Raw genomic sequence first — 18,000 nt, forward strand, 5'->3', positions numbered from 1 at the left:
CTCTGCTCCTATGATGCTGCTTGGCCTGCTGTGTTCATCCAGCCCTGCACCTTGTTGTCTCGGATTCTCCAGCATCTGCAGTTCCTACTATCTCTGGATTAATTTAGGATGTCTGTTTGGCATTGACGAGTTGGATCAAAGGGTCTGTTTCCATGCAGTACAGCTCTATGACTCTGATACAGGGAATTCATGTTCATGATGCAAAACAAAACAGCATTGACAGGCTCTTTTGGCAATGAAGCAGTCTAAAGTGGAATAAAGCAGTCAGGAGTATTCTCCTTGGAGAAAAGAAGGCTGAGAGGAGATTCGATAAAGGTTTTCAAATCATGAGCGGGCTGGATAATTAATACAGTTGATCGGTGAAGCTGTTCCGGCTCGCGAGAGGTTCAAGAATGAGGGGGGACGTAGATTTAAAGTGATCTGCAAAAGAAGCAAGAGTGAAGTCACGTTAAACAGATGTTCACCTGAACATTCGCTGATGTGGTCTATTGTATCCCCTGTTACCAATGTGGCCTCCTCTGCATCGGGGAAACCAAGCGGAGGCTCGGAGACCGCTTTGTGGAGCACCTACGCTCGGTTTGTGACAAATGACAACACCTCCCAGTCACGAACCACTTCAACTCCCCCTCCCACTCCTTGGACAACATGTCCATCCTGGGCCTCCTCCAGTGCCACAATGATGCCACCAGAAAACTGGAGGAACAGCACCTCATATTCCGCCTGGGAACCCTACAACCCAATGGTCTCAAAGTGGACTTTATGAGCTTCAAAATCTCATCCCAAGACCAGCAGCGCCCCCTCGTCCCCGCCTCCTTGACCTCTCCATCTTTTCTCCCACCTATCCACTCCTCCCACCTCACTGACCAAGCTCCACCCCCACTTCCTGCCTACACTCACCTCACCTCTACTAGCCTCATCCCCGCCTCCTTGACCTGTGCATCTTCCCTCCCACCTACCTGCCCCTCCCTCCTCACTCACCAACCCCCATCCCAACTCCCTACCTACACTCACCTTTACTGGCTCCATCCCCGCCTCCTTGACCTGTCTGTCTCCTCTTCACCTATCTGCTCCTCTATCCACCTTTCATCATCGCCTCCCCCTCTATTTATTTCAGAGCCCCCTTCCCCTCCCCCATTTCTGAAGAAGGGTCTAGGCCCGAAACGTCAGCTTTCCTGCTCCTCTGATGCTGCTTGGCCTGCTGTGTTCATCCAGCTCTACACCTTGTTATCTCAGATTCTCCAGCGTCGGTAGTTCCTACTGTCTCTGATGTCAGAACATGCTTTTTCACCCAGCATGTAGTTAGGGTCTGGAATGCACTGTCTGGAAATGGGGATGGGGGCAGGTTCAACTGACGCATTCACAATGGGCATTGTATAGAAATGGTACGCATGTGTGTGGGAAGAAATCAGGAGATTGCCACTGGGTAATGATGTTCGTTTGAAGAGCCAATCTAGGTACGATGGGCTGAATGTGCTGCAACAATGAGGTGATTTAGTCCCACACCCTGTCTTTGCTCACAGCCAATTCACTAGTTTCAAAATCTCCCCACCCCCAGCCTCATCCCAAGACCAACCCTCCCTCTCATCCCTGCCTCCTCAACCTGTCCGTCTTCTCTCCCACCTATCTGCTCCTCCCACCTCACTGACCAATCCCTACCACTGCCTACCTGCTATCACCATCCCACCTACCTTCCCCAGCCCAGCCGCCCCGCCCAAACTTTACTTATTTCAGAGCCCCCTTCCCCTCCCCCATTTCTGAAGAAGGGTCCCGACCCGAAACATCAGCTTTCCTGCTCCTCTGATGCTGCCTGGCCTGCTGTGTTCCTCCAGCTCCACACTGTGTTATCCAGTTCTGAGGAAGGGTCACCGGACCCAAAACATTAACTCTTGTTTTCTCCTCCACAGATGCTGCCAGACCTGCTGAGCTTTTCCAGCAACTTTGTTTTTGTTCCTGTGTTATCCAGTTCTGGCTTTTGCTTAAAATTGTAATGAGTGGGTTTTACCACGAGAGGATGCCATAGTCAAGCCTGAGTTCTAATAACTCAGAACTGAATGAGAAAACTAGCACAGAAGTTCCAAATGAAAAGTATGAAGTGCAAACATAGATATTGGGAACAGGATGAAGCTTTTCAACCCCAGGAGCCTGCTCCAACATTCAATAAGATCATGGCTGCAACCTCGATTTACATTCCTGCCTGCCCTCGATAACCTTTTAAAACCCCTCGTTTATTGAGAATCTATCAAACTCTGCCTTAAAAATATTCAAGGACTCCGCTTTTCCCACCTTTTAAGGAAGAGAGTTCCAGGGTCTCATCCCCCTCATAAAAGTAAGTTCCCATGATCTCGATCTTAAAGGGCGACCTCTGATTTTTAAACAGTGACCCCGAGTTCTAGTTCCTCTCCACATAGAACCTGTCAAGACACCTCAGGATCTTACATGTTTCAAACAAGTTGCCTCTTACACTTCAACTTTCCTGCTCCTCTGATGCTGCCTGGCCCGCTGTGCTCCTTCAGTTCCACACACTGTTATCTCTTACACTTCTTAACTGCAGCTAATCCAAGCCCAGTCTGTCCACCTTTCCCTCATAAAATAGCCCACCCCTTCCAGGTAGTAATCTGGTAAACCGTCTCTGAAATGCGCTGCATTGATAATCTTCTTAAATAAGGTAACCAGTACTGCACACAGCACTCCAGATGTGATCTCACCAGTGCTCTGTATAATGAAGCCACTACTTCCTCATATATTTGTATCAATTCCACTTGCAATCACTGATAACATTCTAAGAGTTTCCTAATTACTTGCTGTATCTGCACACTAACCTTTTGCAAAACACACCTCAGATCCTCTACATCTCCGAGTTCTGCAATCTCCCACCATTTAGATAATCTGCTATTTTTAATCCTGCCTGCGAAATGGGTATTTTTGCATTTTCCCACATGATGCTCCAATTGCCACATCTTTTTCCATTTAATCAACCTGCCTAAATCTTTCTGTATACAGCAGACCAAGCAGCATCATAGGAGCAGAAAGACTGACGTTCATCTGATGAAGGGTCTAGGCCCGAAACGTCACCCTTTCTGCTCCTATGATGCTGCTTGGCCTGCTGTGTTCATCCAGCCCTGCACCTTGTTGTCGCGGATTCTCCAGCATCTGCAGTTCCTACTATCTCCAAATCTTTCTGTATCCTCATTCTGCCCTCATCACAACTTACTTTCTCATCTACCTATGTGTCATGAGCAAATGTGGCAAACTGTACCTCAGCCACTTCATCCAATAAACATTTAACAGTATTCCTTAACTATTGTCGAGACTCCTGTGTGAAGATGAGGGTGGCATGGTGGTTAGCACTGCTGCCTCACAGCGCCAGGGACCTGGGTTCGATTCCACCCTCGGGTGACCGCCTGTGTGGAGTTTGCACATTCTCCCCGTGTCTGCATGGGTTTCCTCCGGGTGCTCCGGTTTCCTCCCACAGTCCAAAGATGTGCAGGCCTGGTGATTAGCTGTGGGAATTACAGGGGAGGGGAGGGGAGGGGGTCAGTGTGGACGCAATGGGCTGAATGGCCTGCTTCCATCCTATAGAGGTTCTATGAAGTGGAGCATGTGGGGGGCTTTGGGGAGGTGAGGGCTGTTTTTCAATCTTCTTTTGTTGTTTCAACAATGTGCCAGGGCAGGTTGGCAGGGGTCCACTTGGCTCACGTTCACATCCGTACCCCTAATTGCCCCAAGGGCAGTTAAGAATCAATCCATCTGGAGTCGCATGTGGGGCAGACCAGGTAAGGAAGTGCCGGGGAGGTGTTGGATGGAGAAGCAGAGGGGTCCTTCTAATTGAGGCCCTCACAAAAGATAAGAGGCAGTGGTAGTGATAATAATACATGGAAACCCCATCTGAAATGATGGTCTGGAAATGCAATTTTAATTACCTATTGCAGCACGGCTGTTGAGGAATTAATTCAACTTGGAAATTAAAGTCTGATGGTTATATTGGTAACAATGACAACTATTGTCATTGTCATACCCATCTGGCTCACTGTGTCCTTTAGGGAAGGAAATCTGCTGTCCTTATCTGGTCTGGCCTACATGTGACTCCAGACGCATAACAATGTGTTTGAGGGGCATCCACAGGGTAGGGGAGTCCAGAGTTATAATTGAGAGGGGAAAGATTTAAAAGGGACCTAAGGGGCAACTTTTTCACGCAGAGGGTGGTGCGTGTATGGAATGAGCTGCCAGAGGAAGTGGTGGAGGCTGGTACAATTATAACATTTAAAAGGCATCTGGATGGGTACATGAATAGGAAGGGTTTAGAGGGATATGGGCCAAACTCTGGCAAATGGGACTAGGTCAGTTTAGGATATCTGGTCAGCGTGGTCGAGTTGGAGCAGATGGTCTGTTCCTGTGCTTTATAACTCTATGACTCTCCGCTGCACTCTGAAGTGGCAGACTGAGATGTTCAGATCACAGGCAATTCGAGATGGACAACAAATGCTCGTCCTCCCAGTGACACACACCTCCCCATGAATGAATAAAGAAAGAAAATTAATATATTGAAGATAGCTAGGCAGGTGCCCACTGACTGGAAGCATCAACTCTGCTGTATGTGCACGCATGCCCGTGTGTCTGTGTGTGTGTGAGTGTGTGTGTGTGTATGTGTGTGTGTGTGCACTTGTGTGTGTGTGCGCATGTGAGAGTGTGTGTGTCTGTGAGTGTGTGTGAGAGTGTGTGTGTGTATGAGAGAGTGTGTGAGAGTGTGTGTGTGAGAGTGTGTATGTGAGTGTGTGCATGAGAGAGTATGTGTGTGAGAGTGTGTGTGTGTGAGAGTGTGTGTGTTTGTGAGAGAGTGTGTGTGTGAGTGTGAGTGTGTGTGTGTGAGCGTGTGTTAGTGTGTGTGTGAGTGTGCATGTGTGTGCGCGCGCACGTGTGTGTGTGCGCGTGTGTGTGAGGGTGAGAATGTGTGTCTGTGCATGTGTGTGTGTGTGAGCGTGTGTGTGTGCGTGTGTGTGCGCGTGTGTGAGTGTGTGTGTGCGTGAGTGTGTATGTATGTGTGTGTAAGCGTGTGTTAGTGTGTGTGCGTGTGAGAGTGTGTGTGCGCGTGTGTGTGTGTGTGCGAGTGTGTGTGTGTGCGTGAGTGTGTTTGTGCGCGTGTGAGAGAGTGTGCGTGTGTGTGTAAGAGTGAGAGTGTGTGAGTGTGTGTGTGTGTGTGCGCGCGCATGTGTGTGTGTGTGTGTGTGCGCGAGAATGTGTGTGTGAGTGTGTGTGTTGTGTGTGTGTGTACTGGGTTAATGGTAAGATTCTTGGTAGTGTGGATGAGCAGAAAGATCTCGGTGTCCATGTGCATAGATCACTGAAAGTTGCCACCCAGGTTGATAACGTTGTTAAGAAGGCGTACAGTATGTTAGGTTTTATTGGTAGAGGGATTGAGTTTCGGAGCCATGAGGTCATGTTGCAGCTGTACAAAACTCTGGTGCGGCCGCACTTGGAGTATTGCGTACAGTTCTGGCCACTGCATTATAGGAAGGATGTGGAAGCATTGGAAAGGGTGCAGAGGAGATTTACCAGGATGTTGCCTGGTATGGAGGGAAGGTCTTATGAGGAAAGGCTGAGGGACTTGAGGCTGTTTTCGTTAGAGAGAAGAAGGTTAAGGTGTGACTTAATAGAGACAAACAAGATGATCAGAGGATTAGATAGGGTGGACAGTGGGAGCCTTTTTCCTCGGATGGTGATGGCTAGCACGAGGGGACATAGCTTTAAATTGAGGGGTGATAGATATAGGACAGATGTCAGAGGTAGGTTCTTTACTCAGAGAGTAGTAAGGGCATGGAATGCCCTGCCTGTGAAAGTAGTAGACTCGCCAACTTTAAGGGCATTTAAATGGTCATTGGATAAACATATGGATGATAATGGAATAGTGTAGGTTAGATGGGCTTCAGATTGGTTTCACAGGTCGGCGCAACATCGAGGGCCGAAGGGCCTGTACTGAGCTGTAATGTTCTATGTTCTATGTTCTATGTGAGAGTGTGAGTGTGAGTGTGAGCGTGTGTGTGTGTGTGCAAGAGTGTGTGTATGCATGCGCACCTGTCTGTGTGTCTGCCTGTGTGGGGCAGAGGGGGTGCTTGGACCATAGCAGGTGGGCCCCTTCTTGGGCCCTGGGACCTTCCTGAAATGGACACTGGGAGCCTGCCTTGACGTCATCGGCAAAAATAACATAGCGATACAATTCCGATGCTTGTTAAATCACAGTAGCCTTGCAAAGTGGCCATTGAAGAGTATTAGTTAGCTGCCTATCTCCTCTGCATCATTTTACAACGGTATAACGGCCAATGGGCAGGCATAAATTGGAGGTTATCATCTCTGGTGTCGAGGGGAGGAGTTTGTAGTGGGGGGGTGTCTGCTACAACATGCATCCAACTTCAGTGGGTAATAGGGAAAGGAGATAGAATATTGGCCTTTATTTCAAAGGCAATGGAGTATAAAATTAGGGAGATAGTAGGAACTGCAGATGCTGGAGAATCTGAGATAACAAGTAGTAGAACTGGATGAACACAGCAGGCTTCATCAGAAAGGGTCTAGGCCAGAAACATCAGCCTTCCTGCTCCTCTGATGCTGCTTGGCCTGCTGTGTTCATCCAGCTCTACACCTTGTTATCTCAGATTCTCCAGCATCTGCAGTTCCTACTATCTCCACTACTCGGACCACAGCTGGAATACAGTGAATAGTTTTGGGCTCCTTATCTAAAGAAAGATACTGGCATTGGAGGCAGCCCAGAGAAGGTCCACTGGGCTGACAGTCGGTATGAAGGAATTGACTTATAAAGAGAGCTTGAGTAGATTGGGCCTGTTCTCATTGGACTTTAGGAGAATGAGAGGAGACCATTTTGAAAAATATAAGATTCTCAGAGGTTTTCAAGGTAGATGGAGAAAGGTTGTTCTTCCTTGTGGGAAAGTCTCGGAGCAGAGGGCATCTTCTCAGAATAAGGGGTCACACATTTAAGGCAGAGATGAGTAGGAATTTCTTTTCTCCAAGGCGAGTAAATCTGTGGAATTTTTTTATCACAAAGGCTGTCGAGCCTGGGCCATTCAGTATATTCAAGGCTGAGACAGATGGATTTTTAATCAATAAGGGAATCAGCGGTTATGGGGAAAAGGCAGGAACGTGGGGTTGAGGATTATCAGATCAGCCACGATCTCAACAAATGGCGGAGCAGACTTGATGGCCTGAATGGCCCACTTCTGCTCCTACATCTTATTATGGTCTGATTGTAAAACAACTTTGTGAAAAGGCAAAGTAATGTGAATCATATCCAACTGCTCAAGACAGTCAGAGTAGGCAGTGTAATATTTGGATCAATCGCCTTCTTCAGAAGCTTAGCTGTCAATTATTTATTGATTTTTGGAATGTCAGACAGGCTGCCAATTTCACCAGAAAATATGACCTTTGTGGAGGTGTAAACTCCAGCAGCACGGTGGCTCAGTGGTCAGCACAACTCCCACACAGCACCAGGGATCCGAGTTCAATTCCAGCCTTGGGCAACTGTCTGTGTGGAGTTTGTACGTTCTCCCTGTGTCTGTGTGGGATTCCTCCAGTTTCCTCCCACTGTCCAAAGATGTGCAGGTTAGGGTGGATTGGCCTTGCTAAATTGCCACAGTGTCCAGGGATGTGCAGGCTGGGTGGGTTAGCCATGGTAAGTGCAAGGTTTCAGGGATAGGGTAGGGGACTGGGGGTTGGAGGGACGCTCTTTGGAGGGTCAGTGTGGACTTGATGGGCTGAATGGCCTGCTTCCACACTATAGGGATTCTATGATCTATGATTTCATGATGTGATAGATCATTCATCAGAAACTCTGCTTCTCTCGCTATTGATGCTGCCTGAATGTGTCCCATGCCTCCTGTCTCTTCTTTAGATTTTGGATTCCTAGCACCTGTGGTACTTTGCCTTTGTGCAGAATCTTCACAAAACTCACCAGGGCTCCTTCGAGGGCACCTTCCAAACCCACAACCACTTCCATCTAGAAGGATAAGGGCAGCAGATACATGGGAACACCACCACCTGCAAATTCCCCTCCAAGCCACTCACCATCCTGACTTGGAAATATATCACCGTTCCTTCACTGTTGTTGGGTCAAAATCTTGGAATTCCCTCCCTAATGGCACTGTGGGTCCACCCACAGCACATGGACTGCAGAGGCTCAAGAAGGCAGCTCACCATCACCTTCTCAAGGGGCAACTAGGGACGGGCAATAAATGCTGGACCCAGCCGCTGATGTTCACCTTCCATGAGTGAATCCACCTTCCATGAGTGAATTAAAAGGACAACTTCCATGATGACGTGTGAGGCCTCATTTGGCACCTGTTCCAAAAGACAGTACCTTCTAACAGAGTGGCACTCCCTTGATACTGCACTAGGTGTGTCAGACTGGATCATGGGCTCACGTCCTTGGTGTGGAGCCTTGAATTCCCGGCCCTGTGAATCAGCAGCAGTTAGTGACACTTAGTGAATGAAGGCAGAGAACGAACTCTCCAACTGAGGGAAATTCCCGTGGGCTGGAGGGGAAGCTCGTTTATCAATCTTTCACCTCAACCCAGGCCAAAAACAGCTGAACAACCATGTTTTTTTTCCTCAGTGGTTTTATTAGTTAAAATAAGGAAATCTACAAATCAAAACATAGTGCAAATGAACTTCAACTTTAGGACAATGAATCTCAGAGAATTACAGAATTGTTATGGCACCAAAAGAGGCCATTCAGCTCATCGTTTCCTAACTGGTTCTATTATCTCATGCCATCTATAAAGGCACAAGTCAGGAGTGTGATGGAATACTCCCCACTTGCCTGGATGGGTGCAGCTCCAACAACACTCAAGAAATTTGACACCATCCAGGACAAAGCAACCGCTTGATTGGCACCACATCCACTCCCCCTACCACCGACGCTCAGTAACAGCAGTATGTATTATCCACAAGATGTGCTGCAGAAATTCACCAAATATCCTTAGACAACACCATCCAAACCCACAACCACTTCCATCTAGAAGGTCAAGAGCAGCAGATACATGGGAACACCACCCCCTCAAGTTCCCCTCCAAACTACTGACTTGGAAATATATCACTGTTCTTTCACTGTCACTGGGTCAAAATCCTGGAATTCCCTCCCTAATGGCACTGTGATTCGACCTACAGCACATGGACAGAGCAGTTCAAGAAGGCAGTTTACCACCACTTTCTCAAGGGCAACTAGGAACGGGCAATAAATGCTGTCCTTACCTAGTCTGTCCTATATGTGACTCCAGACCCACAGCGATGTAGTTGGCTCTGAACAACTCTCTGCAATGGCCTAAGTAAGCCACTCAGTTCAAGGTGATTAGGAATGGATAACAAATACTCACATCCCATGAAAAAATAAATTAAAGAAAAATAATATGTGCAAATTGACGAATATTTCACCTCCTTATTTGCATTACAATAGAATCCTCTCAGCCAAGAAAACACATTGTCAATGAAGAGAAGTCGAAATCACATCTCCCAATTTCCCAGGGTCTGGGAGAACCCTGTACAATTTCCTTTACAAAGTACTGACAGTACAGAAACAAGCCATTTGATCCATCTGGCCCATATGAACATCCTCCCATTTGTTCTTCATTTAACCCCACTACCATACCCTCCTGTTCCTTTCTCCCTCAATCCTCATTAAGTTTCCCTTACAAGCATACAACCAAAACACTGCAGTGGCTGGAAATCTGAAATAAGCACAGGCAATGCTGGAGAAGGTTTGGCAGTATCTGTGGAGAGAGAAATAGAGTTAATGTTTCAAGTCTGGTGACTCCACTTTCAGAACTATTCCACACTCAAGAAGTTAACTTTGTCTCTCTCTCCTCTGACCTGCTGAGTTCATTCAGCCTTCTCTGTGTGTGTTTCAGATTTCCAGCATCTGCAGTATTTTATTTTTATAATGCAAAATAATTCATCCCTAGAAATCATAATGAGGTGGTTCAAGAACTGGTAGAAGGTAAAAAGAAAAGTCAATTTGTATATGAGCTTAAGTGGCTTCTGAAAAGTTGGACAGATGAACATGCCGCGGTTTCATATTGACATTTAAAGTATCTGCAACTTTTCCAACAAATTATATTTATCTGGTAACATTAATGCAATGAAAGTAGTTTCACAGAAGCGTTTGTTCACAAAATATAATACAGAGCCACTGAAGGAGATGATGATTCAAGGTTAACATAAAGAAGTAGAGGCTTACAGCAGTGTTTTACAAGAATAAAGTCAGAAGTCACATGACACCAGGCTATAGTTCAACAGGTTTGTTTGAAATCACAAGCTTTCGGAGCACTGCTCCTTCCTCAGGTGAAGACTTTTGTCCAACACCAGTACCTTCACATCATGATTACTAGCATAAAGTGAGGCTGACAAGTAGGTGGTGGAACAGTCAGAACTTGGGACCTAAGCAACTGAGGATCTTGTTGTTAATGATGGAGTGATTAAAATCAGGGATGCTCAAAAGGCCAGAATTTGAGGAGTGTGGGAACCATAGAATCATATGAGTCTGTGCTGACAAAATGACACTGAACCTGCACTAATCCCACGTTCCCACACTTGGCCCAAAGCCTTGAATACTATGACATTTCAAGTGCTCGTCCAAATACTTTTTAAAGTTTGTGAGGTTTCCTGCCTCAAATACCCTCCCAGGCAATGCCTCCCAGATTCCCACCTCTCTCTGGGCAAAAAAACACATTTCCTCAAATCCCTTCTAAACCTCCTGCCCTTCACCTTAAAATTATTTATTGACCCTTCAACAAAGGGGAACAGTTGCTTTCTGTACCAATAGTTATGAAGAAGGAGCACTGGATTCGAAAGGTTAATTCTGCTTTCTGTCTTTACAGATGCTAGCAGACCTGCTGAGTTCCACCAGCAATTTCTGCTTGTTGCTTCTTATCTCTGTCCATGACCCTCATAATCTTATACACCTCAATCAGGTCCCTCCCCACCAACTCCTCAGCCTTCTCTTTTCTAAGGAAAACAACCCAAGCTCATCCAGCCTCTCTCTTCATCGCTGAAATGCTCCATCCCAGGCAGTATCCTGGTGAATCTCTTCTGCACCCTCTCCAATGCAATCACATTTTGCAGTGACCAGAACCGCACACAGTACCTGGAGGGTTGAGAGACTGGGTGAGACCACAAAAGGATTTGAAAACAAGAATGAGAATTTCAAAACCAAAATGTTTGTTGACCTGGAGTCAATGCTGGTTAGCAGCACACAAGGATAACAGGGGAAAGGGACTCGCTGTGAGTTAGGACTCATGGCAAACTTTGGATGGCATCAAGGTTACTGAGGGTAGAATGTGTGAGACCATCTAGAGGTCAAGTCCAAATGTAACAAATGCATGAAGTCAGGTTTCACCAGCAGATGAGCTGAGGTAGAGTGAAAGTTATGGATGTGGTAAACAGTAGTTATGTCTTTATGTAACCCAAGAAGATACCATACTTTGGGTGAAGAGATGAAAGACTGGGAATGCAGTCAAAGATATCCAAAAATCGAAAGGCTCAGAATTGGAATGAGTCTAAACACCAAGGTCCATGCTTAGGAAAGAACCAATTTTTGAGTCACAAATACTTGCAATCCCTCTTTTTAAAGTGATTTATGTACTTTAATTTTGTGTAATGAGGGATGAAATGTTGGTTGCATCTGCAGTTTGGGTTAAAACAAGAGTCTGTGTCAGTGCATTGCCAATGCAGTTGCTTATCTCTGGCCATCACACTTACTCCAGTGCTCAGTTGCCAGCATCTGGGGCTCAGGTGGTAGCGCGTTGTGTCAGATGTTGCTTGTTCACAAACGCGGCTCATGCAGGCCACACTCCAACCGTGTCAATCCTCCAAATCATGCCACGCAGTCAGGCGTGTGGCTATCACTGGGTGGGATGTACTGGTCCAATTCAATCAGACTAACTTAACCAGGCTCTGCCCAAGTTGGCTGATGTAGCTGGACAAAGGTGAGGGAGGTCAGGTCTCATCGCTCCTCATTCTTGCGCACCCTAGCCTTCAGGTTGGTGTTGACCCTTTGCAACAGCAAGCGTGTGCTCTGCCTGAGCTTCTCATGGGTGAAGTAGAACAGGATGGGGTCCATGACGCTGTTCATGCTCGCCAGAGGCCTCGTGGCCTTGTAGGCCCGGGCAAAACCTTGTTGCATCAGGCAGGAGACGGAGCTCTGAGCGCGGATGATGAGATAGGCGGTCTTAGTCAGATGGAAAGGCAAGAAGCTAATGATGAAGGCTACGGCCACGATGACAATCATCCTCAGGGCCTTGCTCTTCTTGCGGCGGATGGCGTGGCCCAGCGCCTGGTCAGGTTTGGAGAGCTCCATTGCCATGGCACAGTAACATGCCAGTAGTCCGGTGAATGGGATGGTAAAGCCTACCACCGTCAGGGTAATTCCATATGGGAAGTAATAAAGGGACTGCTCGGGGCTGCTCAGGTCATAACACACGGTCCTGTTGCGCTGGATCCCGGTGGAAGCAAATTTCCAGGTGGGAGCGCACACTGCCACCACAAAGGCCCAAATCAGGCCACAGACTGCCCATGCAAACCCAGGGCCCCGCTTCTTATGCCAGGTGCTCAGCGGGTGGCAGATGCCAATGTACCGTTGCAAGCTGATGCAGGTGAGGAAGAGAATGCTCCCGTGTAGGTTGGCGTAGAAGAGGAAGCGGGTGGCCTTGCACAGGGTCTCGCCAAAGGGCCAGTAGTCCATGTGAATGTAGTTGTAGATCAGGAGCGGTAGGGAGCAGACGTACAGGATGTCGGCCGTGGCCAAGTTAACCATGTAAATGGCATTCCTGGTCAACGGCTTCTGAGAGAGCCAGATCTGAACAATGACCGTCAGGTTTAGAGTCAGGCCAAGTACGAGCACCACTGAGTAGGTGACGGGCAGTAGAATGTTCTTGAATTTCTCTTGATATGTGCAGCCTTTGCTCGGAGGGCTGGGCCGAAGTCCATGGGTGGAATCATTCATGTTCCTGTCTCCTGAATGCTACGATTGCTACTCCTCTCGCTCGGCCCTGTGCAAACAAAAAGCAAAATTTGAATAGGAAGCCTCGGCAACAGGAAGAAGCCATTCGGCCCCTCAGGCCTGTTCCTCCATTCAGTTTGATAATAGTTGAATGTGTGCCCCAACCCCAATTACATGCCTCGATTCTTTATCCCCCAATACCCTCACCATTCAACCATCACCCCCAAAACAAATTACACCTGATTCTTGATAAAACCCCAATGATCACTCAGGGTACTGGAGTCATAGAGTCATACAGCGTGGAAACAGACCCTTCAGTCCAACTCATCCACACCAACCAGGTATCCCAATCTGACCTAGTCCCACTTGCCAGCATTTGGCCCATTTTCCTCTAAATAAAAACCAAAACAACGACGCTTGCTGTAAAATTTCTGAGGAAGGGTCACCGGACCTGAAACGTTAACTCTGTTTTCTCCTCCACAGATGCTGCCAGACCTGCTGAGCTTTTCCAGCAACTTTGTTTTTGTTCCATTTTCCTCCAAACCCATCCTATTCATGTACCCATCCCAATGTCTTTTAAATATTGTAATTGTACCCGTCTCCATCGCTTCCTCTGACAGCTCATTCCACACATGCACCATGCTCTGTATGAAAAAGTTATTCCTCAAGTCCCTTTTAAATCTTTCTCCTCTCATCTTAAACCTATGCCCTCTAGTTTTGGACTCCCCCACCCTGGGGAAAAGACCTTGCCTATTCACCCTATCCATGCCCCTCATGATTTTATAAACCTTTATAAGGTCACCCCTCAGACTCATATGCTCCAGGGAGAATAGCCCCAGCCTATTCAGTGTCTCCCTATAGCTCAAACCCTCCAACCCAGGCAACATCTTCGTAAATCCTGAACCCTTCCAAGTTTCACAACATCCTTCCCATAGCAGGGAGACCAGAATTGTATGCAGTATTCCAAAAGTAGCCACCGCTCTCTGTTTTCTACATTTGGGTCAGTTTTGTATCCAAATGGCTAGTTCTCTCTCTATTCCATGTGCTCTCACCTTGCTAACCAGTCTACCATGAAGAACCTTGTTGAACGCCTTACTGAAGTCCATAGATCACGTTCACTACTCTGCCCTCATCGTTACTTCTTTTAAATGTTGTAACTGTACCCACATCCACCACTTCCTCCAGAATTTCATTGCACACATAAATCACCCTCTGTGTAAAACGTTTGCTCGTTTCAGTTGTTTCAGCGGCGGGAGTCCGGAAGCGCGAGGGCAGCCTGGGAAGGTGAGCTTTTCGATTATAAAAGTCCTACCTCGCGTGACTCCAGTTTTGGAGTAAGTGAGGTAATATATTTGGGCGGTTGCTTTACCCGAAACACTACCTAGGTAGTGTCTCCCACCCATCCTACTCCTCTAACCAAAAAAAAGGTTCTGAGCGCTGATTTGATAAGGTTACTAGTTTTTTTTTAATTTGTCTGTCTGGGAATTCAGAACAGTGGGAATGGACGTTAGGGCAGTTGTATGCTCCTCCTGTAGAATGTGGGAGGTAAGGGTCACCACTAGTGTCCCCACTGACTTCACCTGCGGGAAGTGCACCCAACTCCAGCTCATCGGAAACCGTGTTAGAGAACTGGAGCTGGAGCTGGATGAACTTCGGATCATTCGGGAGGCTGAGGGGGTAATTGAGAGGAGTTACGGGGACGTAGTCACACCTCAGGTACAAGAAAAAAGTAGATGTCAGGGGATGGAAAGGGAACAGGCAGACAGTGCAGGGATCCCCTGTGGCCATTTCCCTCAAAAACAAGTATACCGTTTTGGATACTGTTGTGGGGGGACGACTTACCAGGGGTAAGCCATGGGGTACAGGTCTCTGGCACAGAATCTGTCCCTGTTGCTCAGAAGGGAAGGGGGGAGAGGAGGAGAGCATTAGTCATTGGGGACTCCATAGTTCGGGGGACAGATAGGAAATTCTGTGGGAACGAGAGAGACTCGCGGTTGGTGTGTTGCCTCCCAGGTGCCAGGGTCCGTGATGTCTCGGATCGTGTTTTCAGGATCCTTAAGCGGGAGTGGGAGCAGCCCCAAGTCGTGGTCCATATAGGCACCAACGACATAGGTAGGAAAAGGGATGGGGATGTAAGGCAGAAATTCAAGGAGCTAGGGTGGAAGCTTAGAGCTAGAACAAACAGAGTTGTTATCTCTGGTTTGTTACCCGTGCCACGTGCTAGCGAGGCGAGGAATAGGGAGAGGGAGCAGTTGAACGCGTGGCTACAGGGATGGTGCAGGAGGGAGGGATTCAGATACCTGGATAATTGGGGCTCATTCTGGGACAGGTGGGACCTCTACAAACGGGATGGTCTACACCTGAACCAGAGGGGTACCAATATCCTGGGGGTGAAATTTGCTAATGCTCTTCGGGAGGGTTTAAACTAATTCAACAGGGGGATGGGAACCTGAATTGTAGCTCCAGTGTACAGGAAGTTGAGAGTAGTGAGGTCATAAATAAGGTTTCAAGGTCGCAGGAGTGTACCGGCAGGCAGGAAGGTGCTTTGAAGTGTGTCTACTTCAATGCCAGGAGCATCCGGAATAAGGTGGGTGAACTTGCAGCATGGGTTGGTACCTGGGACTTCGATGTTGTGGCCATTTCGGAGACATGGATAGAGCAGGGACAGGAATGGTTGTTGCAGGTTCCGGGGTTTAGATGTTTCAGTAAGATCAGGGAAGGTGGTAAAAGAGGGGGAGGTGTGGTATTGTTAGTCAAGGACAGTATTACGGTGGCAGAAAGGACGTTTGATGAGGACTCGTCTACTGAGGTAGTATGGGCTGAGGTTAGAAACAGGAAAGGAAAGGTCACCCTGTTGGGAGTTTTCTATAGGCCTCCAAAAAGTTCCAGAGATGTAGAGGAAAAGATTGCAAAGATGATTCTGGATAGGAGCGAAAGTAACAGGGTAGTTGTTATGGGGGACTTTAACTTTCCAAATATTGACTGGAAACGCTATAGTTCGAGTACTTTAGATGGGTCAGTTTTTGTCCAATGTGTGCAGGAGGGTTTCCCGACACAGTATGTAGATAGGCCAACAAGAGGCGAGGCCACATTGGATTTGGTACTGGGTATTGAACCAGGCCAGGTGTTAGATTTGGAGGTAGGTGAGCACTTTGGTGATAGTGACCACAATTCGGTTACGTTTACTTTAGCGATGGAAAGGAATCGGTATATACCACAGGGCAAGAGTTATAGCTGGGGGAAAGGCAATTATGAGGCGATGAGGCAAGATTTAGGATGCATAGGATGGAGAAGGAAACTGCAGGGGCTGGGCACAATTGAAATGTGGAGCTTGTTCAAGGAACAGCTACTGCGTGTCCTTGAGAAGTATGTACCTGTCAGGCAGGGAGGAAGTGGTCAAGCGAGGGAACAGTGGTTTACTAAAGAAGTTGAATCTCTTGTCAAGAGGAAGAAGGAGGCTTATGTAGAGATGAGGCATGAAGGCTCAGTTAGGGCGCTTGAGAGTTACAAGTTAGCCAGGAAGGACCTAAAGAGAGAGCTAAGAAGAGCCAGGAGGGGACATGAGAAGTCTTTGGCAGGTAGGATCAAGGAAAACCCTGAAGCTTTCTATAGGTATGTCAGGAATAAAAGAATGACTAGAGTAAGATTGGGGCCGGTCAAGGACAGTAGTGGGAAGTTGTGCGTGGAGTCCGAAGAGATAGGAGAGGTGCTAAATGAATATTTTTCGTCAGTATTCACACAGGAAAAAGACAATGTAGTCGAGGAGAATACTGAGATACAGGCCATTAGACTAGATGGGATTGAGGTTCATAAGGAGGAGGTGTTAGCAATTCTGGAAAGTGTGAAAATAGATAAGTCCCCTAGGCCGGACGGGATTTATCCTAGGATTCTCTGGGAAGCTAGAGAGGAGATTGCAGAGCCTTTGGCTTTGATCTTTATGTCGTCATTGTCTACAGGAATAGTGCCAGAAGACTGGAGACTAGCAAATGTTGTCCCCTTGTTCAAGAAGGGGAGTAGAGACAGCCCTGGTAATTATAGACCAGTGAGCCTTACTTCGGTTGTGGGTAAAGTGTTGGAAAGGATTATAAGAGATAGGATTTATAATCATCTAGAAAGGAATAATTTGATTAGGGATAGTCAACACGGTTTTGTGAAGGGTAGGTCGTGCCTCACAAACCTTATTGAGTTCTTTGAGAAGGTGACCAAACAGGTGGATGAGGGTAAAGCGGTTGATGTGGTGTATATGGATTTCAGTAAAGCGTTTGATAAGGTTCCCCATGGTAGGCTATTGCAGAAAATACGGAGGCATGGGATTGAGGGTGATTTAGCGGTTTGGATCAGAAATTGGCTAGCTGTAAGAAGACAGAGGGTGGTGGTTGATGGGAAATATTCATCCTGGAGTTCAGTTACTAGTGGTGTACCTCAAGGATCTGTTTTGGGGCCACTGCTGTTTGTCATTTTTATAAATGACCTGGATGAGGGCGTAGAAGGATGGGTTAGTAAATTTGCGGATGACACCAAAGTTGGTGGAGTTGTGGATAGTGCGGAAGGATGTTGCAGGTTACAGAGGGACGTAGATAAGCTGCAGAGCTGGGCTGAGAGGTGGCAAATGGAGTTTAATGCGGAAAAGTGTGAGGTGATTCACTTTGGAAGGAGTAACAGGAATACAGAGTACTGGGCTAATGGTAAGATTCTTGGTAGTGTGGATGAGCAGAAAGATCTCGATGTCCATGTGCATAGATCCCTGAAAGTTGCCACCCAGGTTGATAGGGTTGTTAAGAAGGCGTACGGTATGTTAGGTTTTATTGGTAGAGGGATTGAGTTTCGGAGCCATGAGGTCATGTTGCAGCTGTACAAAACTCTGGTGCGGCTGCACTTGGAGTATCGCGTACAGTTCTGGTCGCCGCATTATAGGAAGGATGTGGAAGCATTGGAAAGGGTGCAGAGGAGATTTACCAGGATGTTGCCTGGTATGGAGGGAAGGTCTTATGAGGAAAGGCTGAGGG

The 18,000-nt window shown here is 47.3% G+C and overlaps 4 protein-coding genes across 8 annotated transcripts in view; all 4 read right to left on the reverse strand.

Annotated features, from left to right (window-relative positions):
- The window catches only part of dgat2 (diacylglycerol O-acyltransferase 2), a 659,593-nt gene that overhangs the window by 587,733 nt on the left and 53,860 nt on the right, over window positions 1–18,000 (reverse strand). The window lies entirely within an intron of this gene.
- Window positions 1–18,000, reverse strand: part of LOC109928510 (kelch-like protein 24) — a 393,202-nt gene that overhangs the window by 343,683 nt on the left and 31,519 nt on the right. The gene's annotated exons all lie outside the window — the stretch shown is intronic.
- The window catches only part of LOC109913774 (glycerophosphodiester phosphodiesterase domain-containing protein 5-like), a 309,738-nt gene that overhangs the window by 280,941 nt on the left and 10,797 nt on the right, over window positions 1–18,000 (reverse strand). The gene's annotated exons all lie outside the window — the stretch shown is intronic.
- On the reverse strand, window positions 11,036–13,037 carry LOC109918726 (P2Y purinoceptor 3). Its single transcript, XM_020518661.2, has one exon. The coding sequence runs from the start codon at window positions 12,995–12,997 to the stop codon at window positions 11,999–12,001; it is 999 nt and encodes a 332-aa protein (XP_020374250.1). The 5' UTR covers window positions 12,998–13,037; the 3' UTR covers window positions 11,036–11,998.

The sequence above is a fragment of the Rhincodon typus genome, chromosome 6 (assembly GCF_021869965.1).
Source record: "Rhincodon typus isolate 14 chromosome 6, sRhiTyp1.1, whole genome shotgun sequence".
NCBI classification, from domain to species: Eukaryota; Metazoa; Chordata; class Chondrichthyes; order Orectolobiformes; family Rhincodontidae; genus Rhincodon; species Rhincodon typus.

Bases quoted from the DNA above. Each gene is read 5' to 3' on its own strand.
- LOC109918726 (XM_020518661.2), bottom strand. From the start codon at position 12,997: ATGAATGATTCCACCCATGGACTTCGGCCCAGCCCTCCGAGCAAAGGC.